Source organism: Blastomyces gilchristii (assembly GCF_000003855.2).
Source record: "Blastomyces gilchristii SLH14081 genomic scaffold supercont1.1, whole genome shotgun sequence".
NCBI classification, from domain to species: domain Eukaryota; kingdom Fungi; phylum Ascomycota; class Eurotiomycetes; order Onygenales; family Ajellomycetaceae; genus Blastomyces; species Blastomyces gilchristii.
Genome location: NW_003101682.1, coordinates 667,928 through 691,996, shown reverse-complemented (window position 1 = coordinate 691,996; position 24,069 = coordinate 667,928). Strand labels below are relative to the sequence as shown.

At 48.2% G+C, this 24,069-nt stretch overlaps 8 protein-coding genes across 13 annotated transcripts; 4 read left to right on the top strand and 4 right to left on the bottom strand.

Annotated features, from left to right (window-relative positions):
* Positions 1-284: 284 nt before the first annotated feature.
* On the bottom strand, positions 285-6,344 carry BDBG_00159 (ankyrin repeat protein). The gene is made up of 4 exons (XM_031719763.1): positions 4,624-6,344; positions 3,620-4,563; positions 1,040-3,566; positions 285-966 (listed from the first exon to the last, which is right to left on the bottom strand). The coding sequence occupies exons 1-4, from the start codon at positions 5,368-5,370 to the stop codon at positions 826-828; spliced, it is 4,359 nt and encodes a 1,452-aa protein (XP_031575639.1). The 5' UTR covers positions 5,371-6,344; the 3' UTR covers positions 285-825.
* On the top strand, positions 5,828-10,642 carry BDBG_00157 (peptidyl-prolyl cis-trans isomerase H). 4 transcript variants are annotated; one of them, XM_031719758.1, is made up of 5 exons: positions 5,828-6,220; positions 6,468-9,098; positions 9,347-9,492; positions 9,667-9,804; positions 10,003-10,642. In XM_031719758.1, the coding sequence occupies exons 2-5, from the start codon at positions 9,035-9,037 to the stop codon at positions 10,192-10,194; spliced, it is 540 nt and encodes a 179-aa protein (XP_031575634.1). In that variant the 5' UTR covers positions 5,828-6,220; positions 6,468-9,034; the 3' UTR covers positions 10,195-10,642. The 4 variants fall into 4 exon arrangements, with proteins under 4 accessions (XP_031575634.1, XP_002628911.1, XP_031575636.1 ...); XM_002628865.2 differs by having other exon boundaries at positions 5,979-9,098; XM_031719760.1 differs by having other exon boundaries at positions 5,979-9,127.
* On the bottom strand, positions 6,921-8,710 carry BDBG_00158 (the record flags this gene model as incomplete). 2 transcript variants are annotated; one of them, XM_031719761.1, is made up of 5 exons in its annotated part: positions 8,206-8,710; positions 7,930-8,136; positions 7,673-7,863; positions 7,480-7,634; positions 6,921-7,258 (listed from the first exon to the last, which is right to left on the bottom strand). In XM_031719761.1, exons 2-5 carry the CDS (start codon positions 8,116-8,118, stop codon positions 6,921-6,923), a joined length of 873 nt encoding a protein of 290 aa, XP_031575637.1. In that variant the 5' UTR covers positions 8,119-8,136; positions 8,206-8,710. The 2 variants fall into 2 exon arrangements, with proteins under 2 accessions (XP_031575637.1, XP_031575638.1); XM_031719762.1 differs by lacking the exon at positions 8,206-8,710 and having other exon boundaries at positions 7,673-7,841; positions 7,930-7,997; positions 8,100-8,123.
* Positions 10,643-10,904: 262 nt separating the features above from the next.
* On the bottom strand, positions 10,905-14,544 carry BDBG_00156 (alanyl-tRNA synthetase; the record flags this gene model as incomplete). Its single annotated transcript, XM_002628864.2, has 6 exons — positions 10,905-11,078; positions 11,188-13,596; positions 13,672-13,707; positions 13,766-13,792; positions 13,863-14,008; positions 14,121-14,544. The coding sequence occupies 6 exons, from the start codon at positions 14,542-14,544 to the stop codon at positions 10,905-10,907; spliced, it is 3,216 nt and encodes a 1,071-aa protein (XP_002628910.2).
* Positions 14,545-14,740: 196 nt separating this feature from the next.
* BDBG_00155 (uncharacterized protein) lies at positions 14,741-15,733 on the top strand (the record flags this gene model as incomplete). The annotated part of the gene is made up of 2 exons (XM_002628863.1): positions 14,741-14,861; positions 15,045-15,733. 2 exons carry the CDS (start codon positions 14,741-14,743, stop codon positions 15,731-15,733), a joined length of 810 nt encoding a protein of 269 aa, XP_002628909.1.
* Positions 15,734-16,143: 410 nt separating this feature from the next.
* On the bottom strand, positions 16,144-19,414 carry BDBG_00154. Of its 2 annotated transcripts, none has more exons than XM_031719756.1 (2): positions 18,710-19,414; positions 16,144-18,632 (listed from the first exon to the last, which is right to left on the bottom strand). In XM_031719756.1, the coding sequence occupies exon 2, from the start codon at positions 18,133-18,135 to the stop codon at positions 16,405-16,407; it is 1,731 nt and encodes a 576-aa protein (XP_031575632.1). In that variant the 5' UTR covers positions 18,136-18,632; positions 18,710-19,414; the 3' UTR covers positions 16,144-16,404. The 2 variants fall into 2 exon arrangements, with proteins under 2 accessions (XP_031575632.1, XP_031575633.1); XM_031719757.1 differs by having other exon boundaries at positions 16,256-18,747; positions 18,947-19,407.
* Positions 19,415-19,670: 256 nt separating this feature from the next.
* BDBG_00153 (uncharacterized protein) lies at positions 19,671-20,532 on the top strand (the record flags this gene model as incomplete). The annotated part of the gene is made up of 2 exons (XM_002628861.1): positions 19,671-20,267; positions 20,332-20,532. 2 exons carry the CDS (start codon positions 19,671-19,673, stop codon positions 20,530-20,532), a joined length of 798 nt encoding a protein of 265 aa, XP_002628907.1.
* Positions 20,533-21,877: 1,345 nt separating this feature from the next.
* On the top strand, positions 21,878-23,395 carry BDBG_00152 (carboxypeptidase 4; the record flags this gene model as incomplete). The annotated part of the gene is made up of 3 exons (XM_031719755.1): positions 21,878-22,188; positions 22,269-22,537; positions 22,845-23,395. The coding sequence occupies 3 exons, from the start codon at positions 21,878-21,880 to the stop codon at positions 23,393-23,395; spliced, it is 1,131 nt and encodes a 376-aa protein (XP_031575631.1).
* Positions 23,396-24,069: the final 674 nt, after the last annotated feature.

The following is a 24,069-nucleotide window of genomic DNA, read 5'->3' as shown; positions in this document are numbered from 1 at the left end:
AGAAGAGTATAAGAAATGTAAATACTGTAAAGAATGTATGAAAAGAGTAGAATGAAAAAAAGAATGAAGATTTGAAGATTGATCTGAGCTGTATAAGCTGAAAGCAGAGCTGAGCATTCAAATATTTTGTGAAATGATTAATCTTCTATTCATTATCAGAGGAGCTAGCTACATTATATTCCATATGAAGCAATTGCTAGGACAATGCCACTTGGCAGGCATCACTACATATTTTGTCACATTACAGTGTTTTTTACATGGAAAAGTTGGTTTTCCTATAATAAATAGAGAGATATAGTTCATCTCATCTTAGCTATTCTAGCTACCTTTCTTCTCCAAGAATCAGTACATCAATATGTGCACTATACCGCTTTTCTCCACTGATATCCAACCATAAGAGCATCTAACGGGTACATATTGGTATTTCGCCTTTAAAGCGTAACTGACAGCCTTCCTTCTATCCACTTATCTACAAGACCTTCGACCAAATATACTGCAAGTGCGTGGGGAAACGATTCAATTCAATATAAAAGTTGGAATTAGATATCTATCTACCTATGTATATAGAGAAAATATCAGAGAACGAAGAAAAAAGAACCCATCATAATCGACGTTTATGGAATGAAGGGCATAGAAAAAAGGTAATGAATGACTCGAGCAATGATCGAAATGTCTTTCAATGTTACATAAAAAGGCATATTAACTCCATGCAGCAGACACTATCCAGCTATAGCAACGAGGGAAACAAACAAGACAGAAGGCTCATATTCCAAAAAACATCTACCAGGGCATGCCATCCAATATCAGAAGTGTAGCAGAGCCATATTAGTTGGGAACCATATGGGACTCTTGAGCTCGAGGCCGGCTCCGTGCTTTGAAAAATTGATAGCCTTGAGAAATGCCGCGCCAAATATCGGGCACAAGGTTCTGCAACATTGCAATAGCAATGACAACAAGAAGCGGAATCTGTGCCAAAGAAATATTAGTATTTGTGCGGTGTGCAAAAACTTAATAGAGAAGTTGAGTATATGCCACTTACCCAGATGAAAAAGAGGTTTCGATCGCTGCGGATCCTCTTCATCTTGCGAGCATGAGCCTGCCGCAGCTGCTCTTGTTGCTCACGAGGAATATTTGCACGTCCGATTCTGACATCTCCAATCTCTTTGGGGATCGAGACGGAGCTAGAGGATGACGCCTCGCCTTCCGAAAACGTTTCGAAGTGCCGATCGAGTGCCGCGTCCCTTGCAGCCTGGACCATTAACGATTTCTTGAGTTCATAATCCTCCTCCGCTTCATCAACTGGATACAAATCCTCGTAGGCTGGCGGGGAGGAGTTGCCAGTTAAGCGGTCCCAGCTATCCTTAACCACAGTTGTAGACCATGACGTAGTTGGCCGCTGCGGGACGAGGGATGTAATCCGCCGCATCATAGGATATGTTTGATAATCTGGAAGCGTCGGCATCGGAGGTAGAGCTGGAAGGTTGGGAAAAGTCCAATTGACACTCTGCTGGAATTGGTTGATTTGAGCCGCGAGTTGGTTGCGCCAGGCCATAAGCCTTGCAGGTGACGACACATTACTCTCATCTGCAACCTCGATTTCTCCATCAGCTGGTGGTAGTCCACCGCTAGGTTGAGAGCTAGATTCGTGAGAACGGGAAAAGTAGAAGCCAGCATTGCTGTCCTGGCGAGTACTCGCTCGTCGGGATGGTGGGTAGTAGAAGGCAGTGTCAGAAGCTTCCCCTGAAGCGTCGGGTTCTTCACTTTCATCCGATGAATCATCCGATGAATCCACCACAATATTTTCGGAACCGCCGGATGAAATTTCCCAGGACATGTCAAGTGATGCAGTACTTGGGCGACGGCGCAACGACCGAGTTGAACCGACACTACGCGATCGGTAGTGTCGAGCAGGTACAAGGACTGCTTGATGCGTTTCTAATGAGGTTGCAAGATCAGCCGGTGTGAAGTCGCGCAAGTTCGTAGCAGCCGCGTTTGCGTCAGCCAAGCGTAGACGATGGACAATGTGAGTATGGCCACTCAAAGCCGCCAAATGCAGGGGCGAGTTGCCATTATTATCTTGTACATTCGGATTCGCACCCCTGGCAAGCAGTCCAGCAACAAATCTAGTTAACCCAAGTGAAGCTGCATAGTGAAGAAGGGTCTGTCCAGAAGGAGACCGGCGATTAAAGCGTGGTGACCTAGGACTGTCATCCAAATCCATAAACTCAAGATAAACAAGCATCTTCGCATCTAAATCATTAATGGTTTCCTGTGAATTCTGGTTTCCATGACCTTGGTGTCCATTGCCTTGGTAATTACCCTGCAAGTTCCACATATTGCTTGATCCTCCGCCCATGATTTGCTGAGCGGTCTGAAACGCGTCTGCAGGATTTCTCAGCTTCTGGCCCAGAATGCCAAGTGCGACGCGGTACATCTGAAGCTCTCGATCATCCACGTAGCGGAAGAATATCGGTTGCTTCGGAATTATGGGTTGAGTCGATGGCTGGACCTGTCCAAAAGTTGGGTGTTCATGTTTGAAAACAACAGGTACAGTGCCAGGCTGCAATGCAGGAGGAGTAAGACAATTCAAGCATTTATCTCCCCAAAATGTGGTTGTTGTCGCTAGCGTATCGCCAAATACAACTTCCATTCCTGGATAGAACCCGCTACCTAGCAGTGTTACCTCACTTCCGCCCGTGGTTGAGCCTTCGGAGGGGACAAGTTTGTGGATCATGGTGGGTAGTCGATTTGGAGGATTGGGTGGAGGAATACCCCACAACTGGCTCGACATAACAGGACCGGCCGGGGGGTTTGTAGGACTCTGGAAGTGGTTACCGGGGCCTGGGCTTCCGGGCCGACTTGTTTGGGCTGAATTTGGGGCAGATATCAACTGTTGCTGGGGAGGGTTTTCAGATGATCTGGGCCGATCGATGGGGCTGAAAAAGGCCATATCGTTGTTGTTTGGCGTGGGTGGACCGTTTCCGAATTGCGGGGTCATCGAGGCAGGTATCACAAACGGTCTCTCAGCTTGTCCATTGAATGGTTGTTTTCTAGACGTTTGAGAGCTCTGCTTATTTAAAGCAGGGTTTGCGGCCGCAACTGCGTTGCGAGAGCTCTCTACTTTTGTCATTGTCAACCCAACAGGGAGTTTACCCGAACCACTCTGTTTACGTCGCTTGCTGGAGGGACCTTGGAAGTCGGTCGGCGAAGCTTGTCTCGAAAGGTTTCGAGGTGGGAACACAGCAGGGGTGTTGGATTGCATCTTTTGGGTTGTGCTGGAGGGTTCCCGAGAAACCGGGAATTGGTTCTTTCGTAGTGCTTGCAAATCTGTCGCTGAATGAGATAGCCGGAAAGGGGGTTGAGCTACCAATGAGGCGGCCATGTTCGGGTTGGCGCTGGCAGGGAAGACTCCAGCACCAGGAAGTTGATGTCCCCCGAGAAGCGTAGAATTCTGTGGAACGGAATTTGCAGGTGCGTGGGTTTTATGGTCGTCTGTGATCATAATGGAGTTCGTTATCGCTTGAGAGACGGTGTTGCCGAGGTGATCTTTGATCGTAAAAATCACCCTGCAATTCATCTATTAGCAATGCCTAGTCAAGTAGACTGAAATGATACTTACTGAAATCCGAGCTTCTCATTCTGGTGTCGGCAATAACAGGCAATTCGCATAGGCAGCTCGACCTGCATCGCACCGAGAGGGGTAATTGCAGCAGGAGATTCAGTACTCCCTGCCACGGTTCTGGCGGGTTCTACCCAATCTTTCAGTTGCGTTGTGTTGAACACAATAACTCGTTTATCTTCGTCCCGTTGGAACAATTCGTCCTCTTCAGGCTTCCTTTGCTTTTTGCGCGAGGCCCGCTTTCGTTCTCTTTGAATACACCCAGAGCATATCTTGACATCTCCCCCCTCTAGCGGGGTCTCCTCCTTAGCTTCCCCTTCTTTCTTAGAGTCTGACTCTGCAGGAGTATTTTGAGGTTCTTCCCCTCGTGCTCTTGCATATGCTCGTTCCAGTTTCTTCTTATCCTGCATAGCACTGGTACAGACTACGTTCGTACGAAGTTCAAGGATCTCTGGCGAAGGGCCAGAGGAAGGTTTGGCGAGGAATTTTGGCTTGGAGATGGCATGGCTTGGGAGTCGCAGCTTTTTAATACCGGGCGGCAACGGGCATAGCGTAAGCTTAATCGGAATTTGAGTTTCCACTCGCGACTTCAAAGACGTTGGGTGAACAATCAACTGTGGCTGACGGTAGTTGTGCTGACTCAAGGTCGTAGGGAACGATGCAGCGTCACCGTTGGTGGGTACTTGGGGAACGGAAGGTTGTGTCATCGGATCGAAGCTAAGTGCATTCACTCCGAAATTTAGACTTGGCGAGAGTGTAGAGCTTAGAGGAGAGGCGGTGCCGCTCATGTTAATGCTTCCAAAAGTCTCCTCTAGTTCTGAACCTGACGATCGACGGTCCCACTGGTTCGTACCGGATTGGTTTTTGTTGTAGAATACTGAGGGTTTCGACGCATCTGATGAGCCACGGAAGTAGAAAGGGTTGGCTGAGGTAGGAGGGAAATTCTGGTGTGAAGGATGTCAATAGCTTGGCTTCATAAACGAAAGGGAAATTGCTCCACTTACGGACGGTGGTGAATTGGATTCAATGACTTGATTTATTGTGTTTGATGGGCCTCGAAATACCTTTTTGGGTCGTTGAGATTTAAGATTAGTTTCTGGAGCAATCTCCATCTTAAGAGGGCTGGGACTGCTGGCGGCACTATCAAAGTCGAATGCAGAACTCATAGCCTTATTGCTCGTTTCCAGGTCGGTATCCAGTATATAATCGCCATTAAATGATGGGGTGTCGTTAGTTTGCCCAAACAAAGGCGAGTCCCCCACAGTGAAGTCGTCCAAGCTCGGCCACCCAGGAGTAGAGAAGCGTTCTCCTGCCCCGCTGTGCTGGCTAAACACAGCAGAATTGTTAGACGCCAGAGAACCGGTCCGCAAATGTCCAAGAGGCGAGTCGGCTGACGAGCTATGGCTCGAAGCTTGAGGAGAATCGGAGCGGGTATCGGATAATGGTGAATGGGTTTCTGCAAAATTTGCCGTGGAGGGTTGATGTCCTGCTTTCATTAACCTAGCTGGCGACAAGCATGACGTTGAGTTGGATTCTTGAGTGGCTGTCGAAGGCCGTAGGAAGATATCATCGAAACCATCTCCCCCATTTGTCCCTGATGATTGTAATACAGCAGGATCAAAACATTTCATATTCCCATCAACATAGGGATTTTCCATGTCGCCGTCAAGAATGACTGGTTCGAGATGTGGAAATAGAGGCGATGAGGGGTCACTGGGCGGCCACATTGCACCCTGGCGCCCTCTGTTCATACAAAGCTATATAAGGGGCAGCGAATCCCGTGTGGCAGATGTAGGTTCGGGTTGATAATCAAGAAGGATCGAGGATTCGAGGTAGGTGTGGCGGATGCGGTGAAGGGTCCCGCTGAGGCAGAGGGCGTCGTTCTGGCGAAGTGATATGAGTTCCGGCATATACCACTGCCCACGAAACGTAATCGAACACGAGATATTTAGCAAATGGGTAATCAATACGGAGTAATTGAACAGATTATAACAAGGAGATCGAGCGGAATGGGATCAAAATCGATAAAACCTCCGTCACGGTTCGAAGAAAGGCAGTTCAAAACCACTCCACCAGGGCGCAGGGGTCGTGGCGGTTATTGCCACAGGCCACAGCTCACAGAAACGGTAGAATCAGCAGCGACCCGACCAAGGCCATAACTCCTTGCGCGGGTGATGGAGATGACTGCGGAGTAGGACGGGCAGAACGGGGAATGGAGATAGCAAACTGGTCAGGTCGGGTCGGTGGTGAGTGAGGCGTTGGAACGGCACTAGCGCGCTAGTCCTAATTTGGATCTGAACAGACCTAGCCTCCTCGACGGTCTAATAAATAAGAATACACCAATATCAGCGCCACTGTGGGATGATTCATAACAAACAATGGGCCTTGGAAAAATCCACTGCATGCATAATGACATATATGATAACTATAGAATTATTGCTACTATTGCTTTACCCGCCTCAAAATCTCTGCGTTCTTTATTCCTCGAATCTGCTGAATTACGGTGTGTGCTGCGGCGACAGAACTCACTAGTTTCAGGGAATAGCCCCGTTCTAGAGGCTAGAGAGCCATGGTGTTGACGAGCATGATAACTGGGAACAGGTAATCGACTACGGATACTGTCTGTGTCTTTCAATATTCAATCATCTTTCCTTGTTATGATTGAATGAGATGTGCTCTGAAATTTGCCTTCTCGGCGAGTCCTCGCAAGCCCTCTTGGACGAAAAATTTGATAATAATAGTCATAATGGCAACCACAAATGCATCTGCCGGTTCCTGCGAAACTAATCCTTTTTAGCACTAGCTAGCTGCTCGGGATGTTAGCTGACAACACGCTGCTTTTGTTTAGCATCCTACGCAGTCTCCACTACACTACATCAAAGGAGGAATATCGAGCGTGCACCCTTATGGGGCAGCATCGGGCCCATAGTTACGTTTCATGCAGGTACTACGCAGTAGACACAATACTTGAAACGACGAGATTGCCAAGGAAGCCAAGCGGCACTGCAGATGTCCACGCCGAAGGTTGATGCAGCTGGCTACGATTTGCTGATATAGGAGTTGTCTGTGTTACAAAGATGATATGGATGCTGAGGATTATGACTTGCAACTTCCGGTTCCAAAGCCCCTGCCTGATCTTTCATAGCCTAGGTGGTAATTTCTGTGACTCAATTGTGGGAGAGAGCAGTGCGCATGTCATTTTAATTAATATCTATTCTCTACGCTGGCATGTGCAAAATCCAAATTTCACCCCCCCCCAGGAATCGAGTGAACGAAACTAGTTCAGTTCGGCAGCCTGCCTCTATGTCATATACAGGGGCCGCTGTGAAATCGATTCGATTGCTCTGACCCCATCCGCACCCCTGCCTGAATCTCCACAATCCTCTACATCCCTCGGCTTTTTCTGGGAAGGTTGCATATCATGTTCCTGGTCGATTGCTCCTCGAGACCCCTGGGACCCGAACCATCTTGGTAAACACCAGGAATTCCCTTTGGAGCCGCCTCCATAAGCACGGTTGCTCTTCGAAAATATGTTTGGGAACATTCGGGTTATAAGCGTCCGTAGGGTGGGAAGAGAGCAACATATTCTCGCGACATCGCATTTGACAGCTGACCAGGAGGCCGCCGCGTCATTGCTTTCTGAATCTTATTGGGATTAGCTTGCGGGAACCAGTGGAATGTGGTCAACTCTACGAGTACAATATATACGGAGACCATGTCAGCCAAGGTCGCAACCTGACGTACGCTCTCAAGACGAAGACCACTTGTGATACAAACACATATTGAGAGCTGAATTAGCTGTCTGAGCCAGGAATATATTTCGGCGGACATTGGTGAAAACGAAGAGAAGGCGAACCTACGATCCTCCAAGAGCGAAACCAATACGAGGCCGATTCTCTTCCTTTTATGAAGATTCAGCCTGATGGGAATCGGCATGGGGATCGCAAGCAGAATGATATCCGTGACGATGTGCACAATTGCAGTGGAGAGCCAGAGTGCATCCCGACTCATGCAGCTGCGTTCTACCGTGTCATCCCGTGTCATCCCAGAAACGTTTCACTGGGGACGCAGATGAGAAACGACCCGATAACCACCCAGAGGCCGTATAGTGTTAAGAAAGCGAGGGCGCCATAGCATGCTATACGTATTCGACTCCCCGGGAAGCTTCTGTGGTACTGCAGGCTGATCGAGGCTTTGTTGCAGAAGAGACTAGCACTATGCACTGGGACAGAGGCACAAAGGAGCTGCAGAATTAAAATCAGTTACCTCATGCGAAAAAGACGCCAAACGTTATCACCTTTGAGACTTACTATCACTTTTTTCTTGATCGTATCAAACAAAATTTCAGTCTTACTACCACCAGGTGCGGATTTCCGTTCTACTTGTTCGTTAGCGTTTTCCTTCCAATATCCAAAGTCTCCTTCGCCGGGGATGAACGGAAATGTGCCACGTTCAAGGAGTTTTCGGTTGCATACCATACCACCAATGAGCAGTCCCATGAATACAATGGAGAGTATCTGGTTGCGGTGGTCAGCGAGTTCTTTTGTCCATCCCAACTTCGACCTGGATCGACTCATTAAACATACCAGAGATACGATACTAGGCACGTCCAGTCATCAGAACCGATCTTTTTAACCAACAGACCCCATGTATAAAAACGAGCGGCTACCAATGATGCTGCCAGCGACGTGAATGTGGTAGTGACGATAAGGGCGTGCTCGCCTTTATCCTCTGACTCCTTCCTCAAGCGAATGTACATCGTCCTATTGGACGTTTCCATCTCCACCTCCAATTTTCGAGTTCATCTAACGTAGCGAGAGTTATGTATGTCGATAACATCTGAAATGTAATAGCGAGAGACAAAATAGATCCACGGCTCCGGCGCTAGCGATAGCGAAGAACCATTTGATGAGCTTGGAGTGGAGACCTTATCAATTCATGGAACGAAGATACAAGTCTTCTGTAGGCACTGTACTGTACTGTACATGAGTTTCCACATATCATTGTTACTGGTCTAAACTCGGACAAGGCGACTGTTTTCAATAACATTCTCCTCCACCCAGAGCTGTGTTTCTCCCAAAGAAGAACCAGAACAGTAGTGAAGTTGGAGACTATGACAGCCATCTAGCGGTCGTTAACGATGCCGCAGAATAAACATCATTGAGAGTGGCAAATCCCGAATTATTGCCGAGGCGCTTCACATAGCTAGGCGCTAAATAATTGCGCTTACGCGTCTAAGTTACCGCGTAGCCGCGATCTTTCAACACCAATCCAGGTCTACTACTCCGTACTACCGCTCCATATCCGGAGACAAGTAAACAATAACAACAATAATAATAATAATAATAACAGACAAACCCCACACGCTTTGTTTTAAACTTGCGGGCCCAGCTACTGACACATCAGATCACCCATATGACGGCCCTCACGCCCCGCAACCCCACGAATCCCGTGGTCTTCTTTGATATGACGCTTGGAGGTATGTGTATAGATTACCTTGCATAAGAGGTTTGATGATATTTCTTTTCTTCTTCTTCCTTCCGTTACACACGTGCCCCATGAAGACGAAAAAGCAAAGGGGGAGAAATCAGTGCTGCTGGTGGGTGTTACATTACATTTCTACGAGTATCAATGCTTCACCACCAGCACTATACGCGAACCAACCTTCTTGCATGGACACTTCGTTCAACCTTTATATAAAAATTGATGCTAACCGCTTGCCTCTAGGAGAACCATTGGGCCGAATCAAGATGGAGCTCTTTGCAGATGTCACGCCCAAGACGGCAGAGAACTTCCGCCAGTTCTGCACGGGTGAGAGCAAAAATCCCCGAGGCCGACCACAGGGTTACAAGGGCTCCAAATTTCACCGAGTGGTATGGAATCCCTTTCAGCCGATGTTTCTGGCCTTACTTTCAGACTTTTCTTTCTCACCTCATCTCATGCCTCCGCGACGAGCTCCCTAAATAACCTGGATTATGTTTGACTTTTGCTCGTTCAGCTTTCATTATTTTTAACTCGTGCGTGTCTAACCGATGACCTCCAAACAGATCAAAGATTTTATGATCCAAGGTGGCGATTTCATTAACGGCGATGGTACCGGCAGCACAACCATATATGGCACGAGCAAGTTTGCCGACGAAAACTTTAACCTGACACACGATGGCCCGGGTCTTTTGAGCATGGCTGTAAGTCAGTCACACAGCTACTCTTTTCTTCCCCCCCTACTTCCCCCTTTCAAAATATATATACCTAGAGTACATGTACACTACATGTGCATATACAAGTCCAGAAAGGCGCCATTCCGCTGGTACCAAAACCCAATCGAACTACTAGGGTAACATCGCCTCTTTTTTCTTGTCTCTTCTAACTATTTGTCAACGTAGAACTCCGGCCCAAACACTAATGGTAGCCAATTCTTCATCACGACAACCGCCACACCTTTCCTGAACAACAAGCATGTCGTTTTTGGCCAGGTACTTGACGGCATGGATATCGTTCGTATGATTGAGAATACGCGGACGACGAGAGATAAACCGAATCAGGATGTGGTTATTGCGCAGTGTGGGGAGATGTAAACGGGGCGGATGGTTGAGGGATGTATTAGTATTCTTGCGACAGGAAAAATCAAGACGGACTGATGGGATGAGACGAGATGAGATGAGATATAGAATACAGTAGACATGGGATTTATCCCCGTTACGATATACTGCCTCGTTGCAGCCACTGAGAAGGTAATAATGGGCACTCTGGAGGCACTCGTGGAGAGTCGCGTGGTTCGAAAATATCGCCTGGGGGGGCCTCTGGGTGCTTTCTTATGCTACATAACGAAAGGACATATATTTAGAAACCCGGGATAAGGTATGGCTGGAGATGGAAAAGAAAAACAGGGTAACTGTGCGCTCAGCTCTCAATGAATTGGGTTCGTAGTAAAAGAGGAAATATATGTATATATATATATCTATATGTATATAAAATAAAAAAATAAAAAAATTGACACAGCGAACGAACCCCTTTGACAATTTCCATGAGAACACAGCTTACTCCGCTGAGTCCCAAGCCATGGATAGACATGAATGAAAGGGTTAGTTAAATGATTTGATATTTTTAGTAACTATCAACCTGGGATATAAGTATTAGAAACCCCGTTCGCACAACAAATCAAAATCAACTCCCATTTCGAAAATGAAAATAAAACAAAGATAAAAAGAAAATGACAAAATAGAATAATATAACATTTCTATACGGAAGAGAAGAGTAAGAGAGAAAGGAGAAAAGAAAAAAAAAATCAAAGTTTAAACTTCTCCAGATATTCCGTAGCAGCCTTGATGGCGTCCTCCAATTTCTCAGCCTCCGTACCATTCCCGATGGCGACAGGCGCTTTACCTCCTGCACGCCCACCCACAATGCTCGAGACAGTATTGGCCCACTCATTAGGTGTTGCACCCTGCGCACTTAGAGACTGTTAAAACAACAAAGGAGTCGAGTTAGCTTGGAATCATCAGGGACCAGTATCTTAAAAAAAAAAAAAAAAAAAAAAAAAAAAAAAAAAACCGGACACATGTACGTACCTGCGCAACATGGCACCCATGCACAACCTTCCCAGCCCCCTTATCCGCCGCAAACACGTAAACAGACTTATTCTGCATCTTCGTCTTGACGAAATTCAACGAATCGCTCACTGCCTTGGGATTCGCCGAGATGGGCAGCTGCAACACCAGATGCGGTGCATCTTTATTCTCAGGTGTCTCGAAATAGCCCGTGATCGCATCAAGCGCCTTCTTCGACTCCAGTTTCTGCGCCGCCTTCTGCCCCTCGACGACCTTCTTGTGGATCTGCGTAAACCGCTCGCGGAACCGGACTTTCTCAACGGCAGATATCGTGAGCTGGTTCAAGTCCACCTGGAGCAACTTGGCCTCCATCTCCTTCTGCGGGCCCAGTTCCATCTTATCGAAGCGTTGGAGGCGCTCACCGAATTCTTTCGCGATGCGTTGGACCTCATGCGCCTCTTCGCCTGTCACGGCGATGATGCGTCGGATGCCCTTGGCGATACCGTTCTCTTCGAGGATGACGAGATCCTTGATGTCCCCTGTCTTCTGGACGTGGGTACCGCCGCAAAATTCGATACTGATGTCCTTCCAGCGCGGATCATGGACGTTTTGGAGGATCTCTTCGAGCTCGACACCAACGGAGACGACACGGACGGGGTCTGGGTAGGTTTCGCCGAAGACGGCGCGGACGCCGGAGATCTCACGGGCGGTGGAGAGGGGGACATCCTTGGCATATACGGCGCAGTTTTGACGGATATAGTCGGTGGATATCCGTTCGATCTTCTCGAGGTCGGAATCTGAGACGGCGGATTTGTGAGAGAAGTCGAAGCGTAGCTTCTCCGCGGCGACGAGGGAGCCCTTTTGCTCAACACCCTCACCAAGGACCTGGCGGAGGGCGAAGTTGAGGATGTGGGTTCCTGTGTGGTTGTTTCGGATGGGCCATCTTCGGAGTTCGTCGTACTCGGCAATGACGGAGTCATTGACATTGAAGGAGCCGTATTTCATGAAGCCTGTGTGAAGTATGTATCCTCCGTATACCTGGACATCTTCAACGGCAAGCTCTGCCTTGCCATCGATAATGATCTTTCCGGTATCGTTCTCCTGGCCACCTTGCTCCGCATAGAAGTTGGTGCGGTCAAGGATAATACCAAATTGTTCACCCTCCGGGATATCCTTGGTTGAATCAACAAACTTCTTGTTGTGGTAGATCGCCTTGATCTGAGAGGTGATGTTTCCTCTACCAAACTTCGCATCGTCGTTCGTCTTGGGGACATTGTCCATGGTCTCGAGGAGGCCAAGATCATGAACGGTCAGCTTCACTACATCAGCAGTTTGCTTCCCTTGGCCCTTGCTTGCCTCCTTTGCCTTTAGCCGGGCTTCTTCAAATTCGGCATTATCAATAGTCAAGCCCCGTTCCTCAGCCATGAGCTGGGTTAAGTCCACAGGGAAACCAAAGGTGTCGTAGAGTCTCCACACATCCGCTCCATGTAGGTTACCAAGTCCTTTCTGCTTAGCCTGGAGGGCATATTCTTCAAAGAGACGCTCTCCACGGTCGAGTGTCTTGGCGAAGGAGATTTCCTCCTCGTCTAAAATCTCCATCACATCTGTCTGTTTCCGTCTGATTTCAGGGAACATATCGCCCATCTGCTCAACGAGTGTAGGGACAATTTTCGAGAAGAAGCTTCCGATTTCAACGTTTAAATATTTGCGCGCATATCGAGCACCGCGCCGGAGAACTCGTCGAACCACATAGCCCCGCCCTTCGTTATTTGGAGAAGCTCCATCAGATATAGCGAATGTGAGGGTTCTGATATGATCAGCAACAACGCGGTACGCAGTATCGATTCCGTCGGTATCCTCTTCGCCGAATTTGCCAGTATACGGTCGGCAACCTGTAATCTCCCTGATCTTATCGAAAAGCGGGGTAAAAACATCCGTATCGTAGTTTGATGACTTGTTCTGCAGGATTGAAACGAGGCGTTCGTAACCCATACCGGTATCAATGTGCCTGTTGGGGAGAGGCCGTAGGGATCTGTCTGGCTCGCGGTTGTATTGGATGAAGACGTTATTCCAGATTTCTAGGACATTCGGGTCATCTTGGTTCACGAGGTGAGCCGCATTACGGCCTCCGATTCTATCGTAATGGATTTCGCTGCAGGGACCGCATGGGCCTTGCTCTCCCATTTCCCAAAAGTTATCTTTCATATTGCCTGAGAGGAGATGATCCTCTGCAACGCCAACAGACAACCATAATTCCTTAGCCTCCAAATCGGGACCGATGCCCGCATCGGGATTCCCTTCAAAGTAGGTCACGTATAGGCGGTCGGGTTCTAGGCCGTAGACTTTGGTGAGAAGATCCCATGAGTAGCTGATAGCTTCCTTCTTGAAGTAGTCTCCGAAACTCCAGTTACCGAGCATCTCGAAGAAGGTCTAGAGAAAAGCAGAAATATGTCAGTATCGCCACACATACAGCAAAGCGATGACCACTGTCACCTATAAACTTACATGGTGATAACTATCCTTCCCAACGTCGTCAAGATCCTAAAAAAATCTGTCAGTATGACTCCGATTGACAAACCCCGCACAGTCATGCACATACATTGTGTTTTCCGCCGGCACGTATACACTATTTCCACACATTAGCAATCTATATCCTTATAATAACCAAGAAGAGGGTATAAGGCAAAATGACCCACCTTCTGCGAGTTATGCGCACGTTTCAGGGTCGCAAAGTCTGAGTTTGGATCAACAGTACCCAGGAAGATGGACTTGTACTGGTTCATTCCCGCATTTGTGAACAGTAGAGTGGGGTCTGAGAGAGGCACAACGGAAGAAGAGGGCACTGTATATAGTTTCCAAGGTGTTAGTGTATATGTAAAGATATATAAAACATGTTGCCCGCACATGGTAAAAAGGTCCAAAAAAAATTCGACAAAGGAAGCCAGGCCACTTACCAAAGGTATGGCCATTTTCCTTGAAAAAGTCCAGAAAGGCATTCCGCACGCGCAGAGCAGACCACTCTGGCTGCTCGACAGTCTGCGTCGAAGCCATCTTGAAAGCCGAATGAGCCAGACCGTGGTGGTGGAAGCGGGCAGGGAGAGTGGCGACGGGGGAGGGCGTGGATGTCGAGGAGTTGTAGATGGCGGGGGAGGGAAAGCGGCGGCGGGCAAAGAAGCGTGTCGAAGGCGGCGACGGACCAACACCACAAACACCACGGGGGGCACCACCAACACAAATACCAGCTGCACCGATACCTGCAACACCAGCACCAGCACCAGCACCAGCGCCAGCACCAGCACGAGCACGGAGTCTAGAAAAACCCAATCCCCGACGCAGCACCACTCCACTCGCTACTCTCTCTCCTCCAACTCCTCTCATCCAAACCGAGAAGAAAACAATCGAGACACGAACGGGGCGGGCTAGAAAGAAGCGGGAACACGATGCCTGTTCCTCACAGCGCAGTCTGAGTCCCTGGGCACGCGATTACTGTTGTTCTTTTTTTTGTTTTTGTGTCCTCATCAAAGGTTGCTGCGACAGACAACCCACAACAAAGGAGCTTTGCTCGGGGTGGTGGATGGCGCCGGCGAGCGTGGTGTCTGCGGGCGTGCAAGGCCGTGGCAAAAAGAGACCCGCCGCGGACGAGCTCGAGGGAGAGCAACGACGGCTGGCCAAAAAGTTTGGATTGCTGCATATCGGTATGTTTACTGTTGTTTTTTTAATATATTATCCCACTACCATTTATTTATTTATTTATCTATTTAATTAATTAGCTGAAATGCATGCGTTAAATTTACTTCAAACAACTCTCTTCTTCTCTCCCCTTTTTTCCTAGTCCAGTCCTGTTTCGCTTTCCCCAGCTCAACCATCTTCTATTCCAGCTCATATTCCCAACCCGCTCAATCCTCAAAATGACTCCCCTCACACATCCCTGGTCTTGCCCCAACCAGCTCCTGGTCCTGGGGCAGATCAGCATCCAATACCCGTCGCTGCTGGCCCAGCTGCTGCCGCTCCTGCTACCGCTCCCACTACCGCTCCAGACGAATTCATGCAAGTAGACGAAACAAAACACAGAGTCTACATCCACGATCTAGACAGCGAAATCGCAGAGATCGAAGCGCACGAAAACAACGCCAACAACAACACCCCATTCATCCGCGCCGATATTGAGAAGAGAGTCATATGTGTTCCTAAGTCTGTGCTAGGGGCCAACAGTGGTAGTAGTAAAAGCGTGCCCTCTACCACTAATGCGCTTGTCCTCTACCGGCTGCCGTCGTCACTGAGCGTGCCGGAGGTGGAGGACGGTGTGCGCATGGCTGCTATCGAGGCTAGGGAGCGGGCGCGGGCGAGGGCCGAGGCTGCTGCTGCTGCTGAGAAGGAGAAAGCGAAAGAAGTGGAAATGGAGAAGGAATTGGAAACGGGGCAGAGGGATCCGGGTATGATTATCTCGCGGTATGGCTCGTCATTGGATTTACTGGCATCCTCGACGTCTGCAACGCTCCCGTCGCCTGAACCACTTGACTTGGATTCACCTTATGACGCTGAACCGATGGAGATTGATGATAGTTGAGCGACGATCGTTCTTAAGGAGGGAGGAACCAATTTATATATATATAGTTTCTTTCTATTATTAAACAGATTGTCTTTGCGGCCGGAAGAAGGGGATATTACAGGTAATTTAATCATTAATTTATTATCAGATCAGGGGAGATAGAGATACGTGCCGTTAGAAGCAGTGGGTTCTACCCAGGTATCAAGGCCTTAATTGGTAAACTGCTGGGGCTGTGGAAGTGACACTCTAGCTTATAGGAACCTAAGTCCGCCGAGGAACAAGACCCCATATTCCCATAGCTACTGTTCACCGGGTGTAATGATGAGTCCCTGCGTATTACGGGGCGCACAGCCATCTGTTTACACAGTCTGAGTTTGATTTAAAGAAACGTCCACGTTTCGTCCTCCTTTTTTCAGTTAGATTATTGGGATTTTTCTTATATCCATCTACGTATATAGGGATTTTCTGCTGGGTTGTGGCAGGTGCTAATTTTATTTTTATTACGTGGATATCCATAATTTTCGTCCATGTAAAGCAGAATCGAGTCACCAGTTTCATATGATCTAGGATTTTTCTTTATCCCAAAAGTAATTGAGAATAAATACTAAGTTAAACGTTATAAATATAGCAGACAGTAGAAAAATGGGAATCAAGTCCCCCTCCTGGGCAGCGGGAGGAGGTAAAACTTCTCACAACTTCCCCCTTAACTCCGGGCTGAGCGCTGGCTTAATCCATGTGTTCCACGCCACCTCACAGGTACCCCCAGCTTGCTCCATCCCCCTATTTATCGGCATCTGCCTCGTCCATGACATCAGCGTCTCATACGCATTCCCATCATACTGGCCAATGGCGGAGCGCAAACTCGCATTCGTGAAATCCCACGCATCCGTGAGCGCAATGGCATCCGGCAGAAGCTGGTCGAGAAGGCCGTTGACGCAGCATCGGATATCCCTCATCTGCTTGGCGTTTAGATGCTGGTCTTCCACAAATGAGATCGCGTCGTAAGACTGAGGGTGTGTAATGGTCGTGAGCGCGAAAAGGGAGCGAAGGCGTGAAAGGGCTGCGTATATGGCTGGGTCAGTGGCGCTGGTGGGTTCGACGCTGTTGATGAAATCTTGGAGAACGAGGAGTTCTATATATGCGCGAGCTGCAGCGATGATTTCCACTAGGTTATGGTTGAAGGCATCTACGGCGCTTTGACCTTTTTGTTCAGCGTTCTCGAGCTCTTCGCTGCACTGATGTAGCAATCGGAACGCGCGATGTTTGAAGATGGTGCATTGGATATCTGGGTTTAGGAACTCGGTTCCGAAGGCTTTGCAACACTGTTGCTTTCCCCGGGTGGTCTGTAGCCGGGTGAATGCTTCCCGAAGAATGCCCAGGCGGGAATCTATTGGATTTCCCAGCTTAAGATTCTTCCAGCATTTAAGCAGATAACGTCCGACTTGCTGATACATGACATAGTTCTCTCCTTCAAAGGTAGCCGGCGCTGTGGCTTCAGCCACAATTGATGGCAACCCGCTGGTCAAAACGAATCCATGACCTCCACAGCTTTTTCTCGCATCCTCTGCCCCATCAGCAGCAACTTGTGTGTTCCATGCCTTGAATCCCGCTAAGAGAACATGGTCCAGGTGGATTGAGGTATAATCATGGTTTGACGCTATGTGCTTCAGATCTTTCTCCAAGTATTCCAATGTGTTCCTCGTGAAATGTATAGCATATGACCTCGCAATGATGGTAAGGAGACGAAAGTTTTGAGAACGGTAATGGATGATGGGCATTTCGGGGCCATCGCCGATTCCTGCCCCCTGTTCTCGCACAACTGAATATCGCGTTGCGATTGTAGCTGCTTGAGCAAGCTTGAATCCTGCTCCGGCAGCAATGGTGGAGCGAGCGTGGAGCATAGTAAGGTACGCCGCTTTGTCGTGTGGAGCACGGACATAAGTCCCGTCCCTGTGTACTTTGGTGTGGCCCATGAGCAGGTGGTTTCGGGGTATGCGCAAGCCCGAGAATAGAGCATAACCATTCGTCGTGCCGTTGTATCCCATTTTCATCCCCAAGTCGCCAAACTCAACGCCTTGCACGGGCTTAAAACCGTCAACGTTGCGAAGGGGCACAATGAAGGGGTGTACGCCATGATCCTCCCCTCGAATAACCAGCCGAGCCATAAGGATTCCATGGGTACAGGACGATGCCATGGCTCCGGGCCAAAATTTTGCGGACGTCAGCGTTGGAGAGTTGATGATGAACTCGTCCTTCTCAGTATCTAGTGTGGCTGTCGTCTCTATACCTCGTACAAATGTCCCATGAGCCAATTCCGTCTGACAGTAACAGCCACAAATCTTCCCCTGTTTTGCCAGTGGAACCCAGTATTCAATTTGCTCGGACGAACCCTGTAGTTCAACAGTCGGAATAAACATCATGTAATGAAGGCCATAGGGCGTGCCGTTGCTGAGGGTGTAATACTGGTCTAGGCCATAAAAGAAGTCGTGATTGTATCGAATTCCATCGACAAACGCGGCAGTCCCTGCCTCAACGCCTTGTAGGTATACTGATTCACGGTCCGCATTGGCATAGGCTGCGGGTAACTTCGACTGGTCATCTGTACCCGTTGCCTGCTCCACCCGCCAAAAGGCTTCTCGCCGCCTTTGGACAGTTTCCTCCCTATTAATAGCTCTATCAGCAATGGCATATATATTTCAAGAGAGGGTAATGAAACAACGCTTTCCGGGAGTCCTTGTACCCCTTATGGAGGATGCAGGTCAGTCTATACGGATCAAAAGTAGCCGCCTGTCGCGCATTTCGCATCAAAATCAGCTGTCTATTTAGGGATGCCATGATCGTATAGCTATCGACCAACAACTTAGTTTTTCATATTCTTAGGGAGAAAAATGTAATAGAATCTGTTCTGCCGTTTCGCCTGATTTTACAGGCCAAAGAAAAGGATGGCATTAGCGAGGCGCATGGTATAAATATGGAAAAATCCTTTCCATTTACCTCTTCCAGGGGGGTCGCAATGATATGCAACCTTCATACTCGAAGTGGGTCCCGTTCCAGTTAGCATTTGAGTATCAACCAGTCCAACATTAGACCGGTCGTGTAACGCAGAGACAAGAGAATTGAAATCGATAGTAACGACAAATAAAATCTTTGACGGATGCTTTTTGTGCGACCGCGAAGAACAAAGTTGACGCGCAACAGAGTCGCCCAGCTTGCATGTGCATCGTTTCTTACATTCTGCTCTAGCCTTATGGAGCAGGGTTCACGGCAAGAAGTCTGTCCGCGATGGTTCTTGAGCTTCATTTGCCTGGTTTCACCCAATAATCTCTAGGCGAAGCTCGGATGAACTGGCGGACATATCACCGTCCACACCTCTCGAGGTCGATCCCAAAAGTGATGCACGGTATGGTATGCAGGACAATCATTGCCCAAAAATGGGTAAACCGGTGTATCGAACGTATTTGAGCAAGGACAGGTATATCTATCCTATTTCTTGTTTGTTGTAGGCAAATACATGCCCAGTGAAATCCGGTCAAGCTTGGACTCACAGGTTGGCAACAACCACTCTGTTGTATGGAAATGCTAGTTTGAGACATATGGGGTATTTCTGGTAGTTGAAGCAAAATAACTAAAGCATGTGGCAGTGGTCCAGTGGGTCAACAAGATGCGATGCCGATACACCTAGTCTGTAGTTGCGCCGAATCCTGACGGCGGCGAGAGGAAAAGGAGGTTGAGCTTGTTCCAAGTGCGTGCTGCGGAACAATAATTTTCCGCCGTCCGGGAGTTATTTAACCCAAACCTCCGTCATGCTCGAATAGCACGCAGAGAATATTCTTAAACAAGGAAAAAAGACCTACCCACGTGCAGCTCGATTCTCGATTCTCACCATAAACTCTTCTTATATCTGGCGCCTCTAAACCTTTATAACTCCAGGCGGACCACCCTAGGAACATAAAACATGTCACCGGCAGGCACACGGCGGCCGGCCTCTCCTGGAGACAAGCGCAAGCGCAATGAAGACGATGAAATAGACCATGATCAACACACCTCTGGTGAGCCTCAGTCCAATGGCACGGATGAACGGAGCAAAAAAAAAAGAGTCATCGGACCGACGCTACCACCCAACTTCGGAAAAGAGGAGGACAGCGGCAGTAGTGGAAGCGAGAGTGATGATGATTATGGACCGTCCTTGCCTCCCACAGACACAGCGTTGACTGTCGTGGCAGATAAAGAGGAAAATCAGAGGAATTTAAATGAGGAAAAGCCAGGAGCTGCACAAAGAGACGACTGGATGCTTCACCCCCCAGAGCATGGCGACTGGTCTTCACGCGTCGATCCGACAAAGATACGCAATCGGAAATTCAACATGGGCAGGAGTGCGGTGCCTAAAACTTCGTCTGGGATCGGCACTTGGACCGAGACAGCGGAGGACAAGCGAAAACGGCTAGAGGCTGAAGTTTTGGGCGTACAAGCCCCAGCAAATTCCACCGCCGCGCCAACGGTACAGGGCTCCGAACATGACGTTGCGATGGCGAAACGGGTACGAGAATATAACGTATGTCTAACCAGTGTACAACGCGAATTGAGGGTGAGAACAGCTAGCTGACGGCTTCCTACAGGAAAAGAAGCGGAGTAAGACACTCTATGCCCAACATCAATCCCAGCCCTCAAAGGAGGAAGAAGATGACCCCAGTGCCCGCCCGTTCGATAAAGAAAAGGATATTCGCGGTCCAACAAAGATCAACCATGCCCAGCGGCGAGAGTTGCTCAACCGCTCCTCTGATTTTAACACCCGATTTTCCGGAGGGAAGTTTCTATGATGCTTGCTCTTTGATTGCGAATTCTGGATCACAACACCACTTGGCCTCTATGCCTTGCACGATGAAACCCTACAATCCCAGGGCTCAAGATAAGGGATAAGGTTGGAAGCTTACACGCTGTACCTGGGCTGGACCAAAACAGTGACCGAAACAAAGTTGTTTGTCCCACTGTTTTGTACGACACGCATTGAACCTCCCAGTCTGTCCGGCGCGATACTCTCGGCAAGTGCCGAATGGATGTGTTGTCCATCAACAACAACAACTCTGTTGTACCGGAAATTCACAACCCCCCCCCGGGCCCGGAAAACCCGTTTTACATACTAATCGGACGAGAAGCCAATGCAGAATGGATTCCTGTTCCCTACATATGATGCCTGTGGATGCGAGAACCAGGTACTGGAGGGCAACAAAGAGCTATCTTAGGTTTTATTGGTATCGGAGAGCTTACCAAGAGGAGGAATTCGGCGAGCGCAAGTGGCGAGGAATAGGATGTAGGGCTGCTTCTATGGATATGGATGACTCAATTAAGGATACATATAAATCCAAGAATACCATGGGCGAATCTCCGGTCCATTCGAATACTGAAGCTAGGAAGGAAATTCTCCGACGGAAATGGGATTAAAATCTGGTTTAGTCCACCAATTGTATAGCGTACGTATAGGCACAACTGGTTCACCCCACTAAGTGACGCTTTTCACGCACTTTACCCCCGGACGCTCCTGCACTATGCGAGTGCAAATAATAATAACGTGACAGAGTCTCGCCCTCATGTGCTAAGGGCTAAAAGGCTAAGGGATATGCGCCTGCCCTCGCTGTTACAAGCCGACAAATGTCGCCTAATCTGGAAACTGTATGAACATGGCCACCGGATGACGCGCCGTCGACGTACTATAATGAATTCGCGGGCTAGATATGGGGAATCCAGTGTTATATAAATCTGTAGTGCCGCGAGCTGAAATTGCTGAGCTACTGGCCATAAATTGCGGTGTTTTTTAACATCTTCCCGATAGAATTCGGTAGCTAGTCGATATACAGGCGTTAAATCGCATTTATTCCTGGAGCAGTTACTCTTAAAGTTGAAGGGCTGTCCTATTCCTGCTCGACAATTGCTTTGGCTCTATATGACGCCGCTTGGCGTGTCTGTTCTTCGCGATGCAGGCCTTTTCTATATGGCTTTTAACTTTCTGGACTACCGTTACGGCTTCTGCTGCCCAATTAACCAGAGACGCTGCGTGGCTGAGAAATGAAGCTTTACACAGGGAGAGTCGTTACTTGAATGAAAAGTCCCGAGGTTTGAATTTTACCCAACTACTTATTTCCCTTGGATGGCATAATCGGTTGACGTATGCTAGTGTTTTTGCTCAATGGCGAGAATATCCCAGACGTTCCATTTGATATTGGAGAAGCATATGCTGGTCTTCTGCCCATCTCTTCCGATCCACAGGAGTCCCGCAAGCTGTACTTTTGGTTTATGCCCTCTTCGGATCCGCTCGCAGTAGACGAAGTTACAATTTGGCTCAATGGTGGGCCTGGTTGCAGTTCGCTCGAGGGCCTGTTTCAGGAAAATGGCCCCTTTATCCATCAATATGGAACTTTTGCTCCTGTGCGGAACATGTGGAGTTGGACGAATCTTACGAATATGATCTGGGTTGAACAGTAAGTGATGGCTGCCGTGAATTGATCCAGCTTTATATAGATGAGTCCCACTCAGTCCTAATACATTAAACCTTCGTTAGGCCTGTTGGGACCGGTTTCACGCAAGGAAGTCCAAACATTACGAATCAGGAAGAACTTGCGGCACAATTTTTGGACTTCTTCAAGAATTTCCTTGATATCTTTGGGCTTCACAGGAAAAAGATCTACTTGACTGGTGAGAGCTATGCTGGGAAATATATACCCTACATTGCAGACGCAATGTTTAAAGAAAACGATACAAAATACTTCGACGTTCAAGGCACTCTCATCTATGATCCTTCCATTAATGTTGATGAAATTATGGTGAGTGGTATGCAATTCGTCCGAAATTCTCACACAATTGATCGAATTTCAAAATGACTAAAATCCGTATCCAGTACCCGCCGTGCCTTTCGTCGACAAATGGAGTGGCTTATTCCCTTTCAATTCCTCTTTCAGCAAAGAAATACACTCCCTCGCCGACTACTGCGGCTATACCTCATATCTAAATCAGTATCTCGTCTACCCACCAAACGGCAAACTTCCCCTACCATCCCCTAATGTGTCTTGTAATATCGCCTCCTCCATACGGAATGCCATATCCTATATCAACCCTTGCTTCAACGCCTATCATGTAGCGACAACCTGCCCTGTTTTATGGGACCCCCTGGGATTCCCCGGTAGCTTCCAGTATGTCCCCGACGGCGCACAAATCTACTTCAACCGTTCCGATGTGCAACAGGCCATCAACGCCCCCTTGACCTCCTGGTCAGAATGCTCGCGTGGAAGTGATCCAGTTTTTATTAATGGAACCGATACGTCACCGCCACCTTCTTACAGTGTTCTACCATCCGTCATCGAACAGTCAAAACGCACTATTATTGCTCATGGAGATCTGGATTTCATACTTATGGCCCAGGGGACTTTGCTAACTATCCAGAATATGACTTGGCATGGTTCTCAGGGATTTACTGCTGAACCGACAGATCCTCTTTTCGTCCCTTATCATACTGGCGATCCCGTATCGTCTCTGGCGGGGGCAGGTGTCATGGGTAAACATAGGACGGAAAGGGGCCTTACGTATGCGGAACTGTTTTTGACGGGACATATGGGACCCCAATATAGTCCTGCTGCATCGTACCGGCTTGTTGAATATTTGCTCGGGAGGATTGATGATTTGTCGTCATGAAGTGGCTTCTTTCGTTTCAAGCGCCCCTTAGATTCGGTTGGCTACTATTTGTATTTGAAATATCTATTTCCGGCGCCAATTGCAAAGAGACCCTAGACAACTCAGAATCTGCCACACGTATTGTAACCACAGACGCAAGAAAATCCAACCCAGTAAACATAACTGCTAAATAGAGGTCATCTATGTGTCCAGGGGCATATCATTATGTTGGAATTTACTTGAGATTAACTTGTTATGAATTGTTGCATATCACATGATAAGACACGGGGCAAACAGCCAATCAAGTGCTCGGGATCCAATTCTCCAACTTCCAACGTCAATCCTGCACGATGGCTAGGCATATATCTGTCATATACCCAACCAACGTTGGTGGTGTTCATTATTGGGCCCCCTTTGAGCAAAATCGCGGGTCTTAGGCCGCCGGCACCATCCGAAGAAAATATGACTGAGACAATTCCTTGCAGTTGAAACCGAGCTCACTCCCCGGTGGAACAGGAAGATCTCTTGTCAGACAGGTTCAGTAAACTGAGTTGTCAAGGGGAACAAACTTATCTCTCCATACGTTATTAGCTGCGTCCAATAGACAATTGTAAGTATGTAATGTATGTACATGTACGTACATAACTATGCATTGCAGAAGCAGGAAAGTTTCACCATTTTCTTAATTCCGGAAC

Coding starts and splice junctions, on each gene's coding strand:
- BDBG_00159 (XM_031719763.1), bottom strand. CDS start 5,370: ATGAACAGAGGGCGCCAGGGTGCAATGTGGCCGCCCAGTGACCCCTCA. Junction 4,564..4,623: donor AATCCAATTCACCACCGTCC/GTAAGTGGAGCA, acceptor CCTTCACACCAG/AATTTCCCTCCTACCTCAGC. Junction 3,567..3,619: donor AATGAGAAGCTCGGATTTCA/GTAAGTATCATT, acceptor GATGAATTGCAG/GGTGATTTTTACGATCAAAG.
- BDBG_00157 (XM_031719758.1), top strand. CDS start 9,035: ATGACGGCCCTCACGCCCCGCAACCCCACGAATCCCGTGGTCTTCTTT. Junction 9,493..9,666: donor GCTCCAAATTTCACCGAGTG/GTATGGAATCCC, acceptor ACCTCCAAACAG/ATCAAAGATTTTATGATCCA. Junction 9,805..10,002: donor CGGGTCTTTTGAGCATGGCT/GTAAGTCAGTCA, acceptor TTGTCAACGTAG/AACTCCGGCCCAAACACTAA.
- BDBG_00154 (XM_031719756.1), bottom strand. CDS start 18,135: ATGATGTTTATTCCGACTGTTGAACTACAGGGTTCGTCCGAGCAAATT.